General features: G+C 36.5%; 3 protein-coding genes and 2 pseudogenes across 5 annotated transcripts; 1 reads left to right on the top strand and 4 right to left on the bottom strand.

The window, feature by feature from the left end:
• Positions 1 to 82: 82 nt before the first annotated feature.
• On the top strand, positions 83 to 2,054 carry LOC141833840 (uncharacterized; annotated as a pseudogene).
• Positions 2,055 to 2,198: 144 nt separating this feature from the next.
• LOC141833411 (uncharacterized) lies at positions 2,199 to 6,686 on the bottom strand (annotated as a pseudogene).
• A 234-nt stretch (positions 6,687 to 6,920) lies between these two features.
• Positions 6,921 to 7,760, bottom strand: LOC141833248 (histone H2AX). Its single transcript, XM_074720645.1, has 2 exons — positions 7,499 to 7,760; positions 6,921 to 7,412 (listed from the first exon to the last, which is right to left on the bottom strand). The coding sequence occupies exons 1-2, from the start codon at positions 7,694 to 7,696 to the stop codon at positions 7,191 to 7,193; spliced, it is 420 nt and encodes a 139-aa protein (XP_074576746.1). The 5' UTR covers positions 7,697 to 7,760; the 3' UTR covers positions 6,921 to 7,190.
• Positions 7,761 to 9,236: 1,476 nt separating this feature from the next.
• LOC141833568 (uncharacterized) lies at positions 9,237 to 15,427 on the bottom strand. Of its 3 annotated transcripts, none has more exons than XM_074721046.1 (3): positions 13,383 to 15,427; positions 9,764 to 10,530; positions 9,237 to 9,499 (listed from the first exon to the last, which is right to left on the bottom strand). In XM_074721046.1, the coding sequence occupies exon 1, from the start codon at positions 15,365 to 15,367 to the stop codon at positions 13,523 to 13,525; it is 1,845 nt and encodes a 614-aa protein (XP_074577147.1). In that variant the 5' UTR covers positions 15,368 to 15,427; the 3' UTR covers positions 9,237 to 9,499; positions 9,764 to 10,530; positions 13,383 to 13,522. The 3 variants fall into 3 exon arrangements, with proteins under 3 accessions (XP_074577147.1, XP_074577148.1, XP_074577146.1); XM_074721047.1 differs by having other exon boundaries at positions 9,810 to 10,530; XM_074721045.1 differs by lacking the exon at positions 9,764 to 10,530.
• A 374-nt stretch (positions 15,428 to 15,801) lies between these two features.
• On the bottom strand, positions 15,802 to 22,283 carry LOC141833898 (uncharacterized). Its single transcript, XM_074721403.1, has 10 exons — positions 22,119 to 22,283; positions 19,078 to 19,314; positions 18,827 to 19,003; positions 18,055 to 18,129; positions 17,906 to 17,950; positions 17,658 to 17,822; positions 17,316 to 17,394; positions 17,115 to 17,197; positions 16,723 to 16,791; positions 15,802 to 16,062 (listed from the first exon to the last, which is right to left on the bottom strand). Exons 1-10 carry the CDS (start codon positions 22,281 to 22,283, stop codon positions 15,979 to 15,981), a joined length of 1,179 nt encoding a protein of 392 aa, XP_074577504.1. The 3' UTR covers positions 15,802 to 15,978.
• Positions 22,284 to 24,777: the final 2,494 nt, after the last annotated feature.

Here is a 24,777-nt window from a genome sequence, read left to right as displayed (position 1 = left end):
GCAAAACCACCTGTGACCGACTTTGTGCGGCAAACACGCGTCGGGTTCCCAATCCGGACGGAACGAGGAGGAGGAGGAGGAGGAGGAGGAGGGAAAGCGCGGTGAAAGATGAGATCTTGCCCTGCCGCGGCCAGCGCGAGATTCTGGGTGCTGGCGCTAGCCTTGATGGCGGCAGCATCGTCGTCTCTTGCCACCGTGGACGGCGACGGGAGGGACAGAGGAGGAGGAGGAGGACTAGAAGCAGAAGCAAGGGAAAGGGCAGGTCGCTGCTAGGGTTCAAGGAGACGAAGGAGAACGCTTCCTATCAGTGCTCTCCTTCCGGCCCTTGCCTTCCCTGCCAATACTCCCAGAAGGTAATAATTATAGCTGTGTCTCGCCCTTTCGCTGCTGCAATTTCTCTCGCTGATATTTGTGAAACAAAAGATTAATGATCTGAAAGTTCTAACTCGATCGAGATCTTTCTCGCGAGGATATCCTATTCCGATTTAGAGAATCATTGCGGCATGAAAATTTTCACTTGGATTTGTTTAGATCTCTATTTCTATTATCTCTTAATACGCGCAATTCTTTGTTTACTTCCTCCTCTTTATTGTGATTTGTTTTTCTCACATGAATTCCAATTCTTCTCGTTGAAGAATGATGAGAAATATCACTGCAGTGAAACTGGGTACCGCGTGCCTTACAAATGCACAGAAATTACAGAAATAGAAAAGGAAGACAACAAAAATAAAGGCAATAGAAGACTCTCCTCTATTCAAGAGAATTCCACCATTGTTGTAGAGGAGCAGTATGTCCACCACAATTACAATTGGAGAAAGCTTTTGGATGATTCCTCAAATCAGAACACAGGGAATCACAGCTACATTACATATAGGAGCTGTGTGCCTGTTGTGGTCGAAGAGAAGTTGTCTTTCCTTGGATTTGAGGTAAAACATTTCACCATTTTTGTTGGCACTCTTATAATATTGCTTTTGTGGAGTTGCCCAACTATGTTACCTCCTGCTTCCTCACAATTGAAGTCTGATTTCTTGTTTCAATTTTATGACATGCTGATCTCCCAAACAAGGCAGTAGTTTGTTTATTGGATTGGTTATACCTCATAAGCAACATTTGATGCCACCTCATTGATCTTTTTTATGCATTTTGCTATTAGGTTATACATCATATATGTACATTTCATTTTCCATTTATTGTATTAGTGCCAGTAGAGACACTGAACTGAAATTGATGACTTTTTCAATTGACCACAATTTGTATAAATTGTGAGAAGTTACAAGGTTCGAATCTCGGTGAAGCCGAGACAATATCCTCCTTCGTCGTGGTCAATTGCAGTTTCTCGATTTACTTCCTCACAAATGGTCGTGGGCCGACCGTGTGAGACCGCTAGGGTGGTGGATTCCACCTTAATGCAGAAGAGAAGTTGCAAGTTCCATTTATTTGGGTCTTAGACTATATGAATCCTTTTCCTACTGTTTTGAACTTCAATTTAGATACTAGTTGGGCAGCTTGACTACTATGCAATGGGCCCTGTCCCATAAGATTCAACTTGCACAGGAGATCTTGATCATAAACACTAGATCTTGATCATAAACACTAAGCAAAGCACATCTCCTGTGTTCCACAAAGAAAATTCTTGTTCTGAGACGGAGATACCATTTCATTTGTCCATGGTTTCAGTACAAACTTGCAATCTTTTAGCTGCAAAATGAGCCTTTTGACCTAATTTTTCATGTATTATTAACATGCAACTTCCATTGCAGGTGATCATGGTGGGGTTGCTACTTATAAGTGGACCTATAGTGTACTTTCGGCAAAAACCCCTAGTAGCGATTCCAGGAGCTGGATTCGTGAGGGTTCCCGTAAACGCCCCTAGGTTTTGAAGCGTACTAAATGGAAGGCAAAATACCATGGTCTGATGGGATTAGGCACATTTGTTCACTAGCTTATTGCCAAATGTATCTGCATAATGTTCTTATAATGACTGTCCATAGCAGTAGCCATATAGCATATTGAAAATTTGCAGTTCTTTATCTTCACGAATCAATAATTATATATGTTCGTATCATTTTTCTTATGTAAATATTATACATGTATCTTGTCTCAGAGATAACAATCAGAATCTGAGATAACAAACTGAAACAACCATCCTGATACGAACGACATTGGACTTATATCCATGTTACTGAAATTTTAGCAATATCATGACTAATATCCAAGTAAAATTTGTATTGTATGTCAAATATCATCACAATTAATGAAACTTTCAATTATATCAATGCAAGAGCCAACTGATTTCCCCAAAGCCATAGCCTCAGCAAGCTGTGATCTAACTTTTTCATGGCGACGGAGTAAAAGAACAGTATTCAGCACAGACCATCTAACTTGGAATCTGCTTTCCTCTGGGTGAAACCCAAGCTCTTGAGCAATTTATCCAACTATACTTCCAACGTTATGAGAAAAATACAAGTAAACCAAAAACATTAGTTTTGAGTCGAGGTTAAGAAAACCCAAGGCAAATTGGCCTTTTTATATATAAATTTAAAAGAAAAGGTCAAAAGCCTATGGAGGCCAACCTTATCAATGTCAGCAAGACCACCTTCAGCATTCCCAAATAGGAGGTACTCTGTAGCTACTCCTGCCAGTGCTATGCATGAGAATCTATTAAGCATCTGCTTTAAATATAGAGGTTAATGAAAGAGTAACAAAATGTATCAGGAAAATAAGAGATGACTAGGATGCTCGAGCAATTTGAATGGATAAGAAACTACTATTTCAAAATACTCTGACATAACCAATATCATAACAAGGATGAATTATGAAATGTCTCAATGTTGTGCACGAGAAAAGGAAAAACAAAATCAGTTTTGTCGAAATAAGATCAATTCAGGAAAGTGAAAAGGTTATTGCACTCGGGTGAGGCAGAACAAAAACTAGTGCCTCACCTTTGCTGATAGCTTTCCCGCATTTATCTGCAGAAGACAGAACAACATAGTTAGGCTGCATAAACTTATGGCAAGATATTAAAACATTAAACCATTATAGTAGTCTGCATAGCTAAATGATTTGGTGCTTTTATAGAAGAGGTAGGTGCAGTGAGAAAGAGGCAACACTAAATTGTAATGTATAAATCACCTTCTGAAGTGCCAGAAAACTATAGAATATGAATAAAAAATTTATTTAATCATCTTAAAAAATATAGATGTGCATGAGAACATGCTTAGTAATATTGATTCTGTAATTCGGATTTTCAGAAATTTTGATCTTGAAACCTAGGGTATAATATGGAAGAGCTTGACAATATTATAGATTTAAGAAAAGAATGGTAGTGTTCAGTTTGGGGATAATTTATAATGGTATTCAAATAACAATCTGTCAATTTTCAGTGGATACTCTTCTATTAGGTTTCTGGAACATGCTACATACAAAGAAAATCCTTGAAAATAAACAAACATCAATCAGTAGGATGATGCAAGGAAATTAGGATCACTTGCACTGTAATTACATTGACAAACAAGGAGAAACTACAAGCGGATAGACGGGATAGTCTATTCAGCATCAATATGGTCATTACAGATTCTCATCGAGTAACTAACTAAATGGCATAAAACTCAACATTTGATTCATGCCAGAGGAAAAGATGCCGACATGCATAGGTATAAATGGGTGCAACCTTGATTCATGTCATGACCCAGGTTACTTGCTGATGCATGCAAGATATGGTTCAACATATCATGCAAGACTTCTGAACATCTCTATGCCAATAACATCAAAGACTTCTGAACATGCTCTATGCTGATAACATCAAGGCTTTTAGCTCAAAGAATGTGAATTAACACTTAGTTTAGCGCAAGAGGTGTAGGGGTATAGGAATGGGAGGCAACAACATGTTCTGCTGGGGAATGCTATTCATTTAATCAGGTAAGGTTCAAGTATTAGGGAATGTTGGGGATATCCAAATTTGCCATCCTTATTAAGTGTAAGTAATGATCCACACTAATGGTTTGAAGCACAATTTTGGTACTAAATTAGCAATAAACTGCAAGATAACAAGTTTATTTCCAATCTCCACAATGCAATTTAGAAAAATAAATTGAAGGCTCAAGTGAAAATGAATATACAGAAGGCTTGATATGAGAAGAATCCTTGCAAAATTAAGCAGGAAATAAACACAATCGCAAAGAAAGAACCAGGAAAGATGACTTACTTCTTCAAGAAACTCAAAATCCACAAAAGCGGTTCCAGCTTGAACATTGAGTGAGTTTTCCTTGATCAAAGCCTCCCAACTTGTTAATGTGTATCCCTTAGGCAGCACTCCAAGCAAATAGGCTATTAAAAAATGCCCAGCTTCATGCTGCACTACATATCAGAATATGACATACAACCAAGTCAGAAGAGACAAAATGGACTAGCATGGCCATTAAAAGAGTAACTGTGTTTTATTTGAAAGAACATTCATTGGTGTCCCCACTAGAGATAGAAGGGTGCTATGAACAATGTTAATGGGTGAATAAACAAAAACCTTAACCTGAATTACTCTGTTGTGATATTTCTGACTAGAAATGTGCCCAATGGTATCAAGCACCAGATTCTTAACTCCGCCATAAAAATAGATCTATATGCATGAAACATGAGAAACTATCATGAGTTGTCAAGTTACTCAACATACTTACAAAAATAAAATTACTTTAGTCCAAAGAGTTAGAGTAGCTACTTAAGGATCTTTAAAACTTCCAAATTTGCACAAAAGCCATCAAATTCCTATACTCAAAATAGACAAAAGTATAGGGTGTATAGGACATGTCCTTCCAAAATTTCAAAATGGAAAGATGGTTTTTGACAGATACTAAATAAACAGACAGAAAAAAATGAGCTACTGGTCATAGTTATAAAATAAATACGGCAGTGTACAAAGCAATCTATGCATACGTGCAACTTTATGACTGATTTTGCAATTTTAAGTCGCTCGTTCAAATTCCTAAGCAATTATGCCTTCAAAACCATCAGCTTTTTACACAACCAAAAAACCCACACTAGGAAGACATACAAATTCTCAATTGAAGTAGGATTTACCAGTTAACTCACCGAATCCAATGACCAAAGGAACAGTAATCCCAAGGAAATGTATAATATCTGTGCTGGAGAAATCCCAAAAGCAAACCAGACTGAAACACCACCTACAATTGCAGCAAACTGAAGGTTTCTCTCTATTGAACCCAATGTTACATCAACCGGAGACAAGAAAGTAGACGTGTCAATTCCATTAAGCTTCAGTTCATCCAGACTATATAGTCTTTGGGGCACCTACTACAAAATCAACATGATAAGAACTAACATCCTAGTAGAAGGATTTCAGCAGAACAAATCATGTACACCATGATAATATATTCAGAATATTCAACCATAATAGTCTTATAAATAAAATATAGCAATTAGGCACTTCAACCTCTCTTGCTCAGTAAGACAGAAAGAAGAAGTATGTAGTAATTTGCTTGCAACCAAATCACAAAGCATATTAGGCATTGAGTCTATAAAAGCCTCAAACCACAGAATTGTCTAAAGCTCCTAACAATACATTTAAAACTTGGAATTCTTTGCTAACTTACTGTTATATTTTTATCCTTTTGAATTCAATATCCATAAATCATCCTTTTGATTCTTAATAATGTTGAAAACATACAACACAATATTTCCTGGTCCAAACAATGGATGATCCAAGGGTCAGCTAGTTTGACCAGTCCTGATCCATGACAAACTGAATAACCCTACAAATTAAATTATCTCTCCACATTATTTGACCACCACGTAGTTCAACTATAACAGTACAGTAACATGCAATACATCAGTGAAAAAGATACACAAAAGCAATTGGAAATTAGTTAATCAAGGTGCGAAGAAAAGGTCAATTAACAACAGACAATCATCTAACCACACATAATAAACCATGGATTACCCAGAAAATTAAAATTTCAATCAACACATGTTAAGTAAGGAACACAAGACTGACTATAACACTAAATAGCCAGATAAAGACAGCCATATTCTGCAAGGTCCATACATGCAGGCCCTGAGTTATATGTCAACTTAAAATCTGAAGGACTGGTGGTACCTTTGGAATAACCAAGTATATACTATAGGAAGTAGAATAAATTAGTATCAATTAAAATATAGCACAATCTGGGTTAATTTCTTAAAGCAATTGAAAGAGATATAAGAGACAATCATACAGAATAAGTATTGCAAAAGAAAAACAAGCACCGTCAGTAAAAAATCAGTGAACTCCAAAAGAAGCACAAAGTCATTATTACTAATGTCCAGTAAAAGGAACAGATAATGAAAACAAAAGGCAAATAGAAAAGAGAATACAAAACTAACAGCAAGAAAAGGAACAGATGATGAAAACAAACGTTTGGATGAGAATACATCAAGCACACCAGAATACCAACCTGCCTAGCCGCTCCAAAACCACAAAGACCCCCAGGCTTCCCTTGGGCATCTTTGACAAGAGCAAGAGCTCTCTTCTCATCACCCTTCCTAAGCTCCTCATCAACTCGCTCTAATATCTGCAGGCACAAGCTCCTAGAAACAACAGAATCTGTTGCTGGACCAGGAGAGTCTTTAGCCCTCACAGTTAGCAATCTTAATTTGACAGGAGGAATTAAACCATGAGAAAAGAGCTTCAAACTCATATTCAAGTGGGTTGAAATAGTTTAGAAAATGAAGATAGCTATTTATCAGGCAATTCATGGATGATAACTTCGAGATTTCTTGACCACACATAATAAAAAAACTTAAGTCAATTGAAAGGGACTCAGGGACCACCAAATGACACAAATTTAGGGGGAAATGAACGTACAAATGAAGCATCAGAGACCAAAGAACATAACAAGGCAAGCAAAATTGACCAAAGACTAGAAAACATATCAGACCATTACATTCTAAAACTAATATATGCAATCAGATCACAGATTCACCAGTTCGCTTAGATGGGTAACCAAGTCATCGGAGTAATATCAAAATACGAAACAAGGAAAAATCTATTTGCTCAAAAAAGCTATCTTTTTTCAATTATTATCGTCATTTAATATGTAATGAGCATCGCCAAAAAAAAAGTGCCAAAAGCGCACTACAAGTTTGCGGAATACAACATATCGCCATTAACCACGACTTCTCCAACTACAAAATGTTTCGAACTAAAATTCCTGCGACGCAGAACCGATATCCCCTTTTCCCTTCCCTCCCTTACTGGGCAGTAAAGTCTGATGGATGTTTGGCAGAACACCGCCACTAGCGATCGTGACAGTTCCCAAAAGTTTGCTCAACTCTTCATCATTCCTGACAGCGAGTTGTATATGCCTCGGGACGATCCTGTTCTTCTTGTTATCCCTCGCAGCGTTTCCAGCCAACTCCAAAACCTAATCAAAATCCGTAACAATCAAATCAAGGAACAAGGAAAGAAACCGCAATAGTTTCCGATGAAGAAGACGACGAGATCACCAACCTCGGCGGCAAGGTATTCAAGAACAGCGGCGAGGTAGACGGGGGCGCCTGCGCCGACACGGTCGGCGTACTTTCCGTTCTTAAGGAAGCGGGCAATACGGCCGACAGGGAACTGGAGGCCGGCCTTCTGCGACCGAGAAACAGATTTAGAAGACTTAGCCTTGCCTCGGCCGCCCTTCGCCGCTGCCTCCGAACTCATCTTCGGTTATCGAATCGAGAAAACCCTAGCGGCGAAGAAGCGCGATCGAAATGTAGGAGGAGGTTCGAGCCGACGCAGTGGTGGTCCTCGTCGTCAGGGATCAATATATAGAACGCGTAAGGGAAGGCTCTTCGGGGAGGTCTTTGATCTGATTGGTTGAAGGGTGCGACCCAAGATTGCCAAAGTGGAGGGTCTGGATTCTTTTTCAAGGCTCATCAGACCGTTGAAACGTGGCTCTCAGAGTGCGCCTCTAAGGCAGTTAACGCAGGATGAGGATCACCGTAGATTGAGGATCATGGGAGATATGCGGATCTCAAAAGGTGCAGTCGTTATTTATATATATATATAAATGCTATCCTGCACAATAAAAAATCCGCGTATTAATACAACACCTGCGATCCATCACCGCTGCCGCTGTTGCCGCCCTCGCCGCACCATCCGACCGCCGCCTCGGACATGATCGACGTGACACTCGCCGACCAGTTCCATTGAATTGTGGTCGTTTTGTTTGGTGTTTGGTGACCATGTTATCAGTTGATTGATCGAGTTTGAATCGTGACTAAATCTCTTAATGATCGTGTCATCAGTCGACTCATCTTTGAAGGGTTCCAACAGACTCCAAGTGCTTCTAATCAACTTAGTCGATTGATCTTGCAAGTAAAGACATCGACTTAGACCTATAACACTTGTTCTCTGGTCAAGTACATACACAAGTAGAAATGCTTTTATCACAAAAACAAAATACAATTCACTCAATCACTAATCTGACATGAAATCATGGAAACCTCCTCAACAAGCCTTCAATTTTGAGTCTTCCTCAATCAGTTCAACTAAGTTAGCACCTCTTCAACTCTTCAGACATATAGATGAACTTCCACATCCATGGAACACCTACCAACAGATCCATCTCCAAGACTTCAAACCGTCAAAAAGTTCAACTCCGGGAGTTCCACATTTCAATGACTCCAAATGCCAAGCATTCACTTCTCCTTAACATGCTAAAACTTCAAACTGTCAAGAGCTCACTAGACATTCTATCATCTTTTATCTGTCAGGATTTAATCTGCTAAAAGTTCACTCTCAGAAACATTGTCGTACATCGGCTCTTTCTTAACCTATTCGCGCTCCATCTATTAAAAGTTTACTCTTCCGAAACTTCTTACCAAGAACTCACTCTCGGAGACTTCAAACCTACAAAAAAAAAAAAACCTACCTCTACTAGTCCAGAGTTGCCTGTGTACCATTTCAATGAGAAAAAAAAAACATTTAATTGATATGACAAGCATTGACATTCAGGAGAGTATTACAAAAACAAGTAATGACTATATTTTGGCAAAGACGTGCCTAACACATCTAAGCCAGTTACAGAACTGAAAAATAAGCGTGTGTAAGCAATAAGGGTTACAAGGAAAAGTAAACAATAATAAGAAATGAATGAAGCCCAAGGGGGTCATGAATAGTGTTAGAATCCATCAATGTCATGCCCTTGATGGACCACAGATTCACTAACCCTGCATCTTGAAAACCAGCTTGGACATCATGCATGACAAATATTAACAGAGCTGCATAAACTATGATAATGTTTCCACGCATAAACTAGTTTAGTGTTCTACTCGGCAGAGTAATCACACTAGTAAACTCCTAAACTATCATTTCTAAGGTCACACTCACTACAGAGTTCACTTTTAAAAAAAAAAAAATTAAGCACCAAACATGGGGGAGACTAGTTGATTACTGAATGATGACTACAGCCTGCAGTGTCACCAGAAAGGTAGCTCAGGCGATAAAAGCATCATCTTCTGTCTGCAAGGACAAAGAAGTAAAAAGTGTCAATGCATTTGAAATTAACACGTCCATCCAACCAAAAATAGAAGGTTATGGAGATTTTTAACAAAAATTGCATGTTCTAGGTCATGATAATTTAATGAAATATCAGGAGGCAAAAATAAATGGGAAAAGAAAATGAGGAAACACTAATAATTCAAAGGTGGAAAAAGAAAAGGAAGCAAGTTCAAGAGATAAAAGAAAAGAAAGGAAGGTAATAAAAATTGGATCACCCTAATTTACCTTAAAGGAAACAAAAGATCAAAGGAGATTCAAATGACTAAATTACTTCTGTAATTAGGGAGTTCAGCCATTCTTGGTGCATCCACTAAGCTACCACCTCCCATTTTGTTCTGGTGGCTGCTCGGACGTGTTCTTCATCGAGCAGAAAACTCTGGCTGCTGGCCAGGCAGTCCAACTTCCACCTCCTCCCTTCCTATTTCTTCCATTCAGTGTTGCCTGATCTACAACCTTATGCTTGTTATCACCGTAGAGAAGAGTGCTCATCATCCTGACCTTGTGCTCGCTGTCGTGCAGAGATCTTGTGCTTGTCTCTGCCCACACCAACTGTCTCTGTTGCACCACACAACAGTGCCTCCTGCACAGTGCCATTGATCTTGTAGCATAGCTTGACTTCACTACACTGCTGTCAATCTCAATGCAGAGCCTCCACCACCTCTCACCTCAACCTCGAAGCATCTCACTGCACAGATGCCGACCTTGCTGCACTGCGTTCGAGGCAAAGAAGATATTTGCTGATCTCTTCCATAGAATCCCTTAACCGAGTGTTCAATGTGAGTAAATGGAGGAAGGAATCCATTTCCACCTTTAAAATTGTTCTCGTCCATGGAAATGAATTCTTCCTCCAGGATAAACAAGGCATAAGGGTATGTTTATTTGGACAGAAAGTAAGGAGGGGAGACAGAAATATAAAATTACATATGGGACTTATGATTTTATACATCTTTTGTCACTTTTCCTCCTCCCCTCGTATCTTCATCCAAGTAACCCTAACAAATACATCCAAGTGTCCATCAAATAGAAGCACAATATTAAAGTGGAAGGAAGCAGCAAATAGCAGTACAGTTGAACAACCGTACGATGCTTATGCAGATCATATAAAAATTTTTTAACCATCTATTTAAGCTATTCATAACATTATACTAATTCTTGAAAATTTGATAAGTCACTAACATTGATAATCAAGTGAAAGTAATCTCAAAACAGACCTTCAACTGAAAGCAGTAAAGTTCACACCAAATATAATCTGACCTTAAAGTTAGATTAAGATAACTATCCCAAAATCCAATTTTAATTCATATTCTACCAAGAACATTTTCTAGAGAAAAATATTTTATCTAGAACCCAAGGACCCAATTACTAATATAGAGCATTAGTAATTAAGGGCCTTTCTGTTATTTATTTTCTTTAAATAAAAAAATACTGCTGATATCCACTATCTTAAATCCTATTTCTTAGTTGTGTTTATAATAACTTGGTAATTTTATTAGTAGTTGGCTCTTATGTTGTCATCGCATTTGTTATTTGATGTTAATCAACAATACTTTTTTATCATTGAAAGGATAGGAATTTAATATCCATTTATTAGGGTATTTGTGATGTATTTGGTAAATAAACAACTAATTCCTAAAATAACCAATCAAACATTAACCTATTCTCTAAGTAACTTATTCCCCAAAATAATAATTAAAGTTACCTAACTCGCTATATGACATAGTCAAAAATAGATCTTACAGCCAATAAAAAATTTAAACTTTCGAATTTACATTTTTGTAATTTAAACCACATCAGATCCTACAATGAGAAAATTCTAGGGGAGTTGTTAGCATTTCAATTAGGGCATCATTTACAATAAGAAGATTAATACTAACACCATCTTGGACTTAAACATCAAGGAGCATAATCTCTTTTCAGACTAATCATGAGGCAAGAATATAGTGTGTGCATGTCTGTATTAGTCAGCCATGGAAAATGGAAAAGATAGTCCAAAAGCTCGTTGACAGCAAAACTGAAAAATCATGACAAGTGACAAAGTCAACATTGTAAATCAGAGGCTCGATGTCTTCCAGTAAGTTGGTCTATGCACTAATTTGAAAAATAAACTAACTTTTAATGAAATTGATAAGTTAAATAGTCATCCATTAAAATTAATTTTTGTTACAATATATCTAGATAAAGTAGTCAAGCAAAGCTTCAAAAGTAATTGTTATAAGATAATCATATTCATGAATGCAAAAGAATACTTCATCATATCACTAGATATTTTATAAAATCTCAGTGTAAATTTGTTTTTTAACATCCATATGTCTCGCATACCAGTTCAGTTGAAACCTCAATCAGATTTCAAATATTTATAAAAAAGGGCAAACCTTAGAATCATGAATAACTACTACACATGAATAGATACTAATGAAAGTATCGATTAATTAGTCAATAGTCAAATGAATGACTTATTTCATGATTTTTTTGGTATGATTTCTTCATTTGGCAAGGAGAATGATGTGATAAAAAATTAAAAATAAATTTGAAGATATAATTAAGAAAGTTTAATTTTTGTGTTCTAAAATTTGTTTAAAATAATTTGACTAAGTTACAGTAAATTAGGTAATTTCAATATTTATTTTCAAGAATAAGTTATTTAGAGAATATATCCTAATTCCATTATTTATTTTAGAAATTATTAATTTTTTTTACTAACTTTAGAAGGTTAATTCTATTTCCAAGGTGAAGTCATATAGAGCCTTTAAAAGGGATCCTAATCCATTTATTTAGAAAACCTTCAGTTTAACAATATTTCCCCAATTTAATAGTATCCTTCAGTTTAATACATTTCAAATGAACAAAACAACCTGAATGAAATAAGAATGTAAGACATTCATTTGACAATGAATAAATCTATTATGATTTCCATTTATATGTGTCATTTTGTAACTATTCACGACCCTAAAGCGCGTTGGCCAAGAGAGTTTATTTTCTTGTCTACTAGTCACAATTGAATTTTCATTGACTTGATATGAGAGACACATGTTGAAGCAAATAAAGAAATTGCACCAAATAATTATTATTATAAAATGTTAACTTAATATGATAAATTGTACTTGAGGTAACCAAAAAGAAAGATAAGATCAATAAAATCACAATTTAATTTTCAATGATGAGAAGGATAAATGAAGAGGTATATTCCTCACTAATTTGAAGGAGCATCTAAAACAATATGCTCCTCGAAGGTTAAAATGTAGGTGCTATTACTATTGTTCCTTATTGGAAAGTACGTCCAATTGAAGATAATGAGCCCACACTTAGAATTGAGTTTTCAGTAGAAGAGAATGATGCAGTTAATTTTTTAGAAAAACAATTTAAAAAATAAATCACGAAATTTTAATTTTTATGAGTTACGAGATATTTTTTCTTAACTCATATCTAACTAGGGATGATTATTTTGGGAATAAGTTATCTATATAATAGGTCCAGGTTTGAATAATTATTCTAGGATGTAATTATTTGTTAACTAAGTTTGCACTGTTAAATCTATTTCCAAAATTGGTCATAATTGGGCCTTTAACTATGAAATGGGAGATATATTTCAGAGCACTTATATGGCTAGTTGAAGAGAACTGCTAAACCCAATAACCATTCCAGGGAAATGATTACATTCTTATTATTCATTAAAAATTCAGGAAAAGAGATAACTTGAAAATATTGATGACTTCCTGTAAATGAGTGTCGATGAGAAACACCAAAGGATAAGCAACTCAAACAACTTACCTTCTCTTTCGAGTATGAAGTGCTTGTAAAATGCTCACAATATCAACAAATAGATGGAAGAAGGAAGGATGCTTACTTCTTCAGTCAAGTGAATGAGCCAGGCCCTTATAAGTATTCTCAAATTGAAGTATCTGGAACCGGCAATCAACGCAGCATCTAATAAAATATCTATTGTGTTGAGAAAGTTGCAAAGAGGCTGGATCATTAAGGTGACTGCTAACGCCTTTTTGAATGTTCAACCTCCCGTGACTTGCTGCGAGGCCTAGATGATCTTCCTTTGGCCCATTCATCATCACGCTCTGGCCCACGATCCCTGTGCCTATAATGGTCGCCATGTCTGTCTCTATCATCCCGATGCCGATCACCTTCTCGTACTCTTTCCCTATCTTTTTCTCTCTCCTTCTCCCTATCTCTGTCCCTTTCTCGCTCTCTATCCCTCTCCCTACTCATCTCCTTTTCTCTCCCTGAATCTCTTTCCTTCCCATCACGGTGTCTTCTGTCTGGCCAATCTTGTCCAGAACCCGTTTCATTCTCCTTTTCATTTCTTCTGTCAGGACCACCATATCGATCTCTTTCTGCTATCCAATCCTTCCCGTGGCTCGCTTCTCCATACTGCTGATCAGAGGCAGCATCATCCCCATAGCTTGATTGATCTTCACCTCCCCAACCACCCATGTTGGGATTAGACCACATGCCAACACCACCAGGAGCCAACCCCCGTCCAAAGAAAGCCGGATTGACATGAGGAGCCACAACAGGAGGAAATGGAGGCATCATTCCAGGAAACGGAGCACCAGCTGCCCCTGCAGGAAATCCTCCAAAACCAGCAGCCATTCTCCCCATCGCCACTCCATAACCCATTGGATCAAATCCCTGACCAAGCATAGATCCTGGATGTAAAACTGGTGGTGGTGGTGGAACCATGCCGCCATTTCCCATGATACCTCTTCCACCCATTGGACCCATCCTGTTTCTCATGTTATTCATTGGCCCGCGGTTTCCCATTCCACCACCTCTTCCCCAATTTCCGCTGCCTCCTCCTGCACCGCCGCCGCCACCTCCGCCACGTCCAAAATTGTTACCTGCTGGAGGCCCAACACCTCCTCTACCCTTCTGAGGAGGTGCCGGTGGTTGAGATGTGCTCGTCGCCTGCTGATTCTTGTTCATTTGACTCTCACCCATTCTTCTAACAGTGAATGGTGAAGCCAGGGCAACAACACAAGGCCTTCCATTGAACATATGCCCGTTCATACCCTCCTTGCAGGCAGTTGCAGCAATTGGATCATAGAAATCAACCTGACAGTATCCCTTTGATTTTCCGCTAGCCCTCTCGTCATAGAATCTCACTTCTTTCACCTGCCCATACTTGCAGAGCTCAGCCTCGAGCTCGGAGTCAGTGGTCCACCAATGGAGATCTCCAACAAAAAGAGTAGTCCCACCAGCTCCGCCACTTCCACCCGTGTCCCCTCCGTTAGCATTGACAACGGGAACAACATTGCCTACACTACCTCCTTGCCTATGAAAACCCTCGTTCCCAAAGCCACCTCCTTGCCTCTGGAAACTCTCAATTGGGAAGCTATCGTTGTCATTAACACTCTGGATCTGTTGAAATCCACCGGAAGGTTGGCCGATATCAGGCCTACCAGTCGGAACAGGCGGTGGTGGAGGAGGGGCCGCTGCCAGTCTTGGCGCAACCAACGACTCGTCGCCTCCCGTGAAACCCTGTTCCTGGAAACCTCCAGATCTAACAACAGCGCGCTCGATCTTTGCCTCTCCTGCGATACCCGGGATCTGGACCTTCTCTGAAGTCTCTACCACCGTCTGCTGCTGCACAATCGGAGGCATCGGCGGTGGCGGTGGCGGTGGCGGGGGATCGATTCGCTTCTCTTCCCCGGACCTCCTCACGTCATCTCCCCCGTGGAAGGTCTGGTGGAACCCCTCCCCGACGTTGACATCGCTATAAAGGTCGTCGTAGTCGTCGTCCTCCCCGTACAACTGGTCCTCGTCCTGGACGGCGGATATCGCCTCGTTCCGGTAGAATCCTCCGCCGCCGTGATCCATCGAGGAAATGGGATCTCCGGCGAACCCAAAACGGCGACAAAACCCTAAGCTTCGGTGGGTTCTCCGAGAACGGAGAAGAAGATTCAAGATAAGCACGCCCTCGATTAAAAAAAAAAAAAAAGCAAAGAAAGCACTTCTGGCGACCTGTCGGAATTTTTCAACTAAAATGTTCCGCAACTACTCCATCCCTAATCGGCGTCCATGACTCCGTCGAGATTCGTACGATCCGTGATAGATCAGGATAGTGTAATTATACATTTTTATTTAATTTGTGGAAATATAATAATTGTATTGGTCAAGTTGCATTTTAGACTAAAATGATAAAATTGATTCTTAATAAGATAATTAAAAATAATAATGTTTAGATTACTATTTTTGGTAAGAAAAAATGGCCAAACACGTTTAAAAGTATAAACTAAATTTTAAACAGGAAGAGCAGAGCTGCACGAACGAGAGAGTTTCAACAGAAGGTTAACTGAAAGATATAATCCAGAAGTACACAACACTAAACGACTACCCATTGACTAATGGAGCTTTTATTGCATGTTAAACCAACCGAGTGCTCATTTCGGATTCAGTTGAGCCAGCGGTCTTTCTAGATGTGAAGCTTGTTATTTCGATATATCTTTTCCAAAGAGTCCGGATATTGCCTTCCCGGGATCAGCCTGCTTAATGAGAGATTCTCCGACCAACACCTAGGTGAACATCGAGAAGCTTGACTTCATAAATTTAGATTGTAAATGCTCGAGGCTTAATTTCTATACGACTGAAGTATCTAACAAGGTATTATCAGTGACTTCGTTAAGATATATTTACTATTGGCAAACAATTCAAATCACGGCATTTAAATTGATTATGATCAAGCATCCTATTCTTAAAAAGAGAAATGATATACTACATAAAAATACAACATGAAAATGTAACATGACGCACTACACTGCATGAATGTAGGATCCAAGTTTATAGTATATCATATTGCATTTTAATATTGTGTTTTCATGTAGTGTATCATTGCTTGTAATGATACAATGATACACTACATGAAAAATGTAGCATGAAATTCAACATGATACACTTCATGTAGTAAATCTCACATCTATGCAATGGGACTCACATCCATGGAGTGTGTCATGTTGAATTTCATGCTACATTTTTCATGTAGCGTATCATTTTTCTTTAAAAAATATCCAAAAGACCTAACATACTTAAAAATTATTCTAATTTAATCGAAACTGGTCCAGCTTACTCGAAATTGGTCTAACTTAATCAAAACCGATAAAATTATCTTAGAATGATTTTAATCAAAATTATTCCATATTAAAAGCAAATTAAGACTTAAAAGTGTGGAGACTCACCGCTCTAACCCCGGCATCATGTAGATATGAGATATCCCGAGGGATAAACAACCCACTCTCCCCAACAACCTGGAGATAGTAAGAGGAATCAATGGAAAGAATGAAGAAGAAACATATTCCTACAAAATATATTTTAGTAGACCAATCCCTGAATTCCTATAATTGACATGTTGAGTGATAAACTAGCAAAGAAATACCAAAATAATTTGGGGTTTATTTTCCGATCTACTATGACATTAAAATTCTCCTTCACATTAAACTTGGATCAAAAAATAAATAAATCAGAAATTGTGTTAAAAAATTGTACTAGAAACAATAATACAAATAAAGTAATGGTTCTATGGATTTAAAATTGAAATTTTATGTATTTCTCAAAAACATTGTTGACTTACTTTTATGCCTTTTTTCCGAACTAGTTCACGGCGCTCTCCCTCCAAAAGTTTCTTTGTGTTGGAAATATCCACCTCAAATGTCTCTGCAACAGAAACCAATTGGCAATCAGTAAAAAATCACCAGCCTGACAACTACTGTTTAAAATGAATCAGATTCTTATTCTGAGATGTTAATACTAATATAACAGAAATGAGTCATACCAAGGTTACGATTATTGATTCCAATAAGCTGAATTCCATCTATTCGCAAAACACGATCCATTTCCCTTTCATTATGCACCTACGATTTCAACAAGTTATTGTAAAATTATAAACTAAAAAAAAAAACATTTTCATGAATTGCTTTTCATGTTACAAGAATCACTTTTAGCTAGAGTCAATTGTGTTGCTGGAAATTACTAATAAAGTTCCCCTAAGAGAGATTTGATGGAGCTTAAGCATTCAAAAAGTCATGTGAAGAACAGTTAATCCTCAGAACAGGTGAATGAAAGCATTCCCATATGTAAGGACATAATAAGTTATCCATTGCAGCCCATCATATACCTCGACAATTGCTGTTAAACCAAGTTCCCTGCAGATCATCGTCATGTACATGATATCAACATCAGGTAGCACGGCAGCAATCAAAAGAATTGCATCTGCACCTTTGGAACGAGCATAGTAAATTTGCCAGGAATCAATGACAAATTCTTTGCACAGAAGAGGGCACTGCATTACTCAATACATTGAAGCCGACAAATAAGTAATCTATCTAAGTCCATTTGACATTAAAGAAATCACATTGTACAAACCTGAACTCCAGATTTACGTACAGCTTCAAGATTTTCGAAACTTCCCTATTTAATAAGAGATCGTTGAAATGTTAATGAGATGAACATGTTCAATAGAGATGCAAAGTCTGAGATTAGATTACAGCCATAATAATGTAGTTAGAATTCACCTGAAAATATTTTTTATCTGTCAAAATGCTTAGGCATGCTGCTCCATTTTTCTCATAAGCCTTAGCTATTTCAACCTGTCATTAGCTTGCAGAGAATCAAATATAGTTTCACAACAGAGACGATGTAAATATTCAGTTCAGTTGTTTATGTCTGGGAGAATGACTTCTCCAAGCAGACTTAATATCATACAAAGGTTTCCTATACATAGTTCTATATTAAAATGTCTAACATCTGAATTTGGAAAGAAACAGAAAATATATATCATAAAATTAGAGCTTCTAAGGTTCCAAGGATTCTTAGTAGGAAAATTTCAGATAATCTTCAGTTTAAACACAAGAAATAACAAACCATATCTCAACCTACTCATCAGATATACAAGCTGTAAAAAAAACACCTATAAAGAAGGATATTGACTTCAAAAATTCATAAAATTTCTGCTTTTCCATCTGTTAGTATGGCGCAGCTAACAAGTAGGCACAAAATAGGGACCAACCTTTACTTCTCAAGAAAAAAAATGAACCAGACAATTCCTTGAGCAAAAAAGTGGAATCTCAGGATGAAAAAAATATGCTGAAAAAAAAATGTTGTGGTTCATGTCCTAGAACCTGACATGATAAAGGATAATAACCTATTCATGTCATTGCAGCTGCAAGAACAGTAAACTTGAACATAGGTGAAAAATAATCACTGTCAGATTAATTTGGTGTGATGCCTCATTATTCAATAATTCCTAAGCATGGGAGATAAGAGTAGCAAAAGAAGATAACTCACAGGATCAAAATCTTCGCGCAAGACACCTTTACTTGGTGAGCCCTTTTTAACCTCAGCTATTAGCGCAGGAAGCCCAGTCCGCAAATAAGATTCTCTTAAAGCTCCAATAAAATCTCTAGCAGGAGGAGCATTCTTGATATTTTTCTTCAATGTTTCCAAGGGTATTGCTTGTTTATACTATAAGATAATGCGAATGTCATAACCATGATAAATTCTCTACAGCAAAAGCTTTTTCTAAAATGCTAAAATACCTGCGCAACTTCGACCTCCTTGTCCCATATAATTTGTTCTAAAATATTACGAGGAGTATCTTCCTCGGTTGCTGTACCATTAGAAGCATGTCCAGGACGATAATGTCTTCTAATCGTTATTCCCTGCTTTGCAGCTATATAATTTAATGACTTTCCACATTCCCATTCTCTAACTTCAACAGCATGTATAAATTCCTCACTCTGATAAGTTAATATACCTTGTTCAGCAGTATTTTCCTGGAAAAAAATTCCAAAGAATTAGCCAAAATATTCTCAAATTTCTAGTCCATAGATTAGCAAGTAAGTTTGCAGGCTTACTAATCACCAAGCTACTTAAGTGTTGCTCTCTAGTCCATCCAATGCGTATCAAATTAGGAGAAAATAACAAGTTAATCCATAGATTAAAATACTTTACAAGTGCTGCCCTTTAAATCAGTTTATTAATTATTTGCCTCAACTTGTACTTTTGCCTTTGTTGCCGTCCAATGCATGTACAACCCATACTACGAGGACTAAGCGTGGCCCAGATGCGGCCAACACATTGCAAAAAGAATAAGAAATATTTTAATTAGTTCTTTTTCATGTGTTCAAGTTTTCATCTTGGGGTTCATGTCAATAGTTGCATCAGTGCCTCAAGACAAGTGCATTGGTTATGTAGAGAAGAAAGATTTCCTCTAGGAGAGATCTTTTTAGTGTCCATAGAGCACAAAGTTGAGGTTTTTAGGGTATTTCTCCATCAACATTGAGAAAAAAATTTAGAGAGACTAAGAGTGCTCTTTTATATAATAAGAGTATTCAATATTTGTTTGTACATTTGCTTTCAAATCATTTAGTTTTGGATTCTCTCTTGGATGTAGGAATACGTTGAAGTAACTTGTGTTCGTTTGATTGTATTTGAGTTACAATGTTATTTTGAGGTAAGTTTGTTCTTGATTATACACAGTGTATTCCTTCTATCACATGAGACAAAAATCCTTGACATTAACTAGAAGAGGAAATATGCAGGCATTCCTGAATTTTCTATAAGCAACATAAAAGAACCATCAGAAATGTTCTCACGACACAACACTTTGATATCTGAGATTGAAAAACAAGGAGAGTTAGTCAGCACATGTCTATTGAATGCAAGGTATTTATAGTCAAAGAATTAGGTATGAGTGAGCGTCCAATTTCACAACAGAGTTACAAGTTCAACCGCATGCAATTTGCTACATGACATTTAATGCACCATAATTCAAGTATCAAGGATATGCCTCCATTAGTTGAAATTTTTGCCAAAGACCAATTATAAGATCAAATCTATACCCAATCATGATTTATCCAGGATCACATTTATTACACCATAATCAAAGGATCAAGGAAATGCCTCCATTAATAGAAATGTTTAGGTAGAAATGTTTGCCAGAGACCTTTTGGACTAGTAATCATATAGATATTTGTTGAAGTATAAGTTAGGCATGATTATAAGCATCAAATCTCTACCTACTCATAATTTATTAGGCATCACATTTAAAGCTCCATAATCCAAGTATCAAGAATATGCTTCCATTGATTGAAATGTTTGCCAAAGATCTTTTTGGACTACGAGCCAGCTGGGTTTTTGTCGGTGTATGAGTTAGACATTATTATAAGCATCAAATACATACCTAGTCATAATCTATACATGATCACACCTTATGCACCATAATTCAAGTATCAAGTATATGCCTTCATTGGTTGAAATTTTTTCCACATACCTTTTTGGACAAATAGCAATAAATGTTTGTTGAAGCCTAAGTTAGATGTGATTATAAACATCAAATCTATTTATCTGTCATCACATTTAACGTACCATACCTTAAGTATCAAGGATATGCTTCCAAAGGTTGAAATTTTTGCCACAAACCTTTTTTGGGGGACTAGTAGAAATAAGTGTTTGTCAGAGGATGAGTCAGATATGATTATAAGCATCAAATTGATATCTAGTCATGATTTATCTAACATCCGACAAGTTGATACAATGATTAACTCTATTGTTCAGTCTTTTAACAAAACCATCTACGTGCTAGTTGAAGCCCGAACTCTAAAAGTCAAACCAATCTGACAAACCAAACTAAGCATCTACGTGCTAGTTGAAGCCCGAACTCTAAAAGTCAAACCAATCCGACAAACCAAACTAAGCATCTACGTGCTAGTTGAAGCCCGAACTCTAAAAGTCAAACCAATCCGACAAACCAAACTAAGCATCTACATGCTAGTTGAAGCCCGAAGTCTAAAAGTCAAACCAATCCGACAAACCAAACTAAGCATCTACGTGCTAGTTGAAGCCCGAAGTCTAAAGTCAAACCAATCCGACAAACCAAACTAAGCATCTACGTGTTAGTTGAAGCCCGAACTCTAAAAGTCAAACCAATCCGACAAACCAAACTAAGCATTCTTAAAGTGAAAAACCATCAAGATCTTCTTATGCAACATTACACCAATGACTATCATAACCGTGCCGAAAGAAGCAACTCTGGCACTTAAAACAGGAAAGTGTCCCACTAAACGAAGTGAATTACTAGCATCTCCCATTTAGAAATTGCAACAAACAAACTGAAGGTGATCTAAATCCAATGACATTACCTAAAAAAGGAAAACTAGACAACCTGCACAATCTACCAACTGTAAACCCAAATAAACAAGCATAAACTAAAATTATAAATCGTGAACATATTCCAATTTCCAAATAAAAGTTCATGACAGACCGAACAGCCCAAAGAGTGATCTTAATCTTTCCAATCCAGATTAGTAATAGCAAATCAAGAAAGATAGGCAATAATAGGGCAGCTCGGTGCATGAAACTCCAGTCAATGTGGGATCTGGTCTCAAGGAGGGATTGAACCATATTAGATCTATCGTATGTATTATAACACCACGACTGGAACCTGTGACCATTGGTCCCATGGCAACAACTTTACCGTTGCGCGTCAAGCGCCAAAGCTCCCCTTCAAAGCTAGGCAATAATAAAGCAGTAAAATCCCATTCCTCACTCGATATAACACTATAAGCACGATCCTCACCTCATCCCACCTCACGCATCGGAGAGGAACCGGTGTCCACCGGCCGGGGACGGCGAGCTGCATAAACCCGCGCCGAACAGAGAGATTGCGCTCTCGATAGACGGCGGGCGATTCAGAGATCGGAACCCTAACCTTCAACGAAGAGCCGGCGAGGAGACGCTCCATCTCTGCTTCGAACTGCAGCTGCCAAGTTGGAAGGCCTTTTGTAGAGCGAAACGGACGAGACAATGGTCACCTCCGGTGAGATCACCGGGCTCACTAAATGAATACAAAACACGCGATAACACCAGGGCGGGGGAAGGAGTGAACTGTGCAAGGCGACAGTGTCTAACAGACCTGAAACTGAAGTCGAAACGGAAAGAGAGCAGGGGAAAAAGAAGGAAGATAATGATAAGAAAAATAAATGCTATTCAAAATTAGGGATAATTTTTATATTTATCCAATTTCGGAAGGTGAATTGCAAATATGAGAAGTCATACAAATTATATAAAAAAATTGTGCGTAATAATTTGGAAAATTTTCATTTCAGCCCAAATTTTAGAATATATTTTATTATTTTTAAATTACTATTGCCATCTTTAATATTAAAAAAATTTTAAAAAGAAAATCAAGAAGTTTCCTTAATTATCCATATAATTAAAAAGTATTTTTTTAATTATTAAAACGACATTTTGTCTATAATTTAATGTCTAAAATACCCGCTTTATACTTCAAATTATTATATTAGAATAGCTTTAATCGAAATTATATTATCTTAAAATAATTTTAATTAAAATTGATCCGCTTTAAAAATACACTATGCTAAAGGAAAAGCAACTTTAGCCAAAGTTGTTTTAAAATATAGCACAAAATAATATTTTAAGTATTAAGTTATGAGTTAGGTGTCATTTTGATAGTTTTTAAAAGAAAGATGTCTTTTAATTATTTTTTTATCAAATATTTAAAATATATGAGATGTTCTTAAAAAAATAAAATACACCCAGGAAGTTAAAAGAGAAGTAGGTTGCATTGATTCAACCCCATAGAAATTTTTATTAACTATCAAGAATAAATTAAGATGAATTATAAATTTTCTAATGTAATATATTTTGAGTCAAATTTAAACTTAATCGTCCCATCTATATATCATATTTAATTGGATCTCATAATCTTAATTTATCAACTACAAACATAGATTTTTATTTGGATGAAGAAACAAGAAAAGGATTACAGGGGGGAGAAGCTTTTTTTTGTTAATGTAGTAAAGAAAAGTGTACTTCAAGATTAGAATTTCTAGGCCTTCCTAATTTATCAAAAATTTTGTGTGGTTCAGTATTGTAACATTAAATGTTATATTACTTATCGTATAAAGCAAATTTAAATATGTATGGTAATTTTATTTACTTGTGAATATTAATTTATATACATAGATCATAAAAATAGACAAACATTTAGATATATAGATATATATGCATAAATGGAAAGGTTGGGGAAATTTTTTTTGACATCTTAATATCTATATCTATCACGTGTTCCTCTCTTTTCCTTTAATTCTTTATTATATGAAGAGAAGAGCATCACAATAGAGGATTTAAATAAAAATTTAATAAAAAAATAGTCTGGTATATAAAACTTTCATTAATATGGAATCTCGAAGAAAAATCTAGTATACACAATCTTATTCTATAATGTAAAAGATTACTTTTACGATTCAATTCGATGACTATTAGTTCACGTGATAATAATTTTTACCATGTATAAAGTTCCCTTTCATTTAAATATTTTTTTTACAAAATCATCCCTTTTTTATTTTTTGATAATCTAAGTTTTCAATTCTTACAACCCGACTAATGAGGTGACCCTCTTGGTGTTTGAGCACATCTACACAAAATTTACCTCCTCACACATGATCATGAGACCAACCGTATAAAACCGCTGAGGTAATAGATTTCATCTTTTATTGAAATGAGCATGAGCACATCTACATGAGAAGATCATTAATTCGACAGTGCCACTAATTGCTTCATCATGTGCTTATCGCTTGATATCGTTGCAAACTTATTAGTAGGGTTGAATGAATCAAATGTTCATAAGTAAATTTAATATTCAATTTGATAAAAATTTATTTAGATTCATTTATAAAATCAATTATATAAAAACTTTAATAACTAATTAAATTAAGTGAACTTTGAGTTCATTAAAGATTGTGACATAAATAATATACATAAATGAATCATATTTATTAATAAAATTTTTATCAAATTTATAAATAGACAAAGAAACTCTCATATCAAATAAGTTTAATTGAAATTTGATAACATCTAAATAAAACTCAAATTTATATATAAAAAAAAGACAAACTTAAATAACTATTTTAACAACTTGATTAATTTTAGACTCAACTTAACTTTGCTTTTGTACCTTTTTATTAAGAAGTAATATACCATAATTCAAATATATAAGTGGAAGATAAGCTATATTTATAAAGTAAACAACTTTTACACAACATATCCGAAATAGACAAACAAACATGAGCTTAGAATCTAAATCATCTGGTCACAACAGTAGCTAATAATCAAATGAAGGAATATGCTTGTGAAACATTATCAACAAATAGGAAACCAAGAAGCCATGGAACATGCGAAAGCAGAAAAGAACATATGACAAGTAGTGAAAACTC

This window comes from Curcuma longa, chromosome 8 (assembly GCF_044706935.1).
Source record: "Curcuma longa cultivar G26 ecotype Majalengka, Jawa Barat chromosome 8, ITB_CL_G26_1.1, whole genome shotgun sequence".
Taxonomy (NCBI): domain Eukaryota; kingdom Viridiplantae; phylum Streptophyta; class Magnoliopsida; order Zingiberales; family Zingiberaceae; genus Curcuma; species Curcuma longa.
Note: the sequence above shows the minus strand (reverse complement) of the source record. Positions and strands in the feature narration are given on the sequence as shown.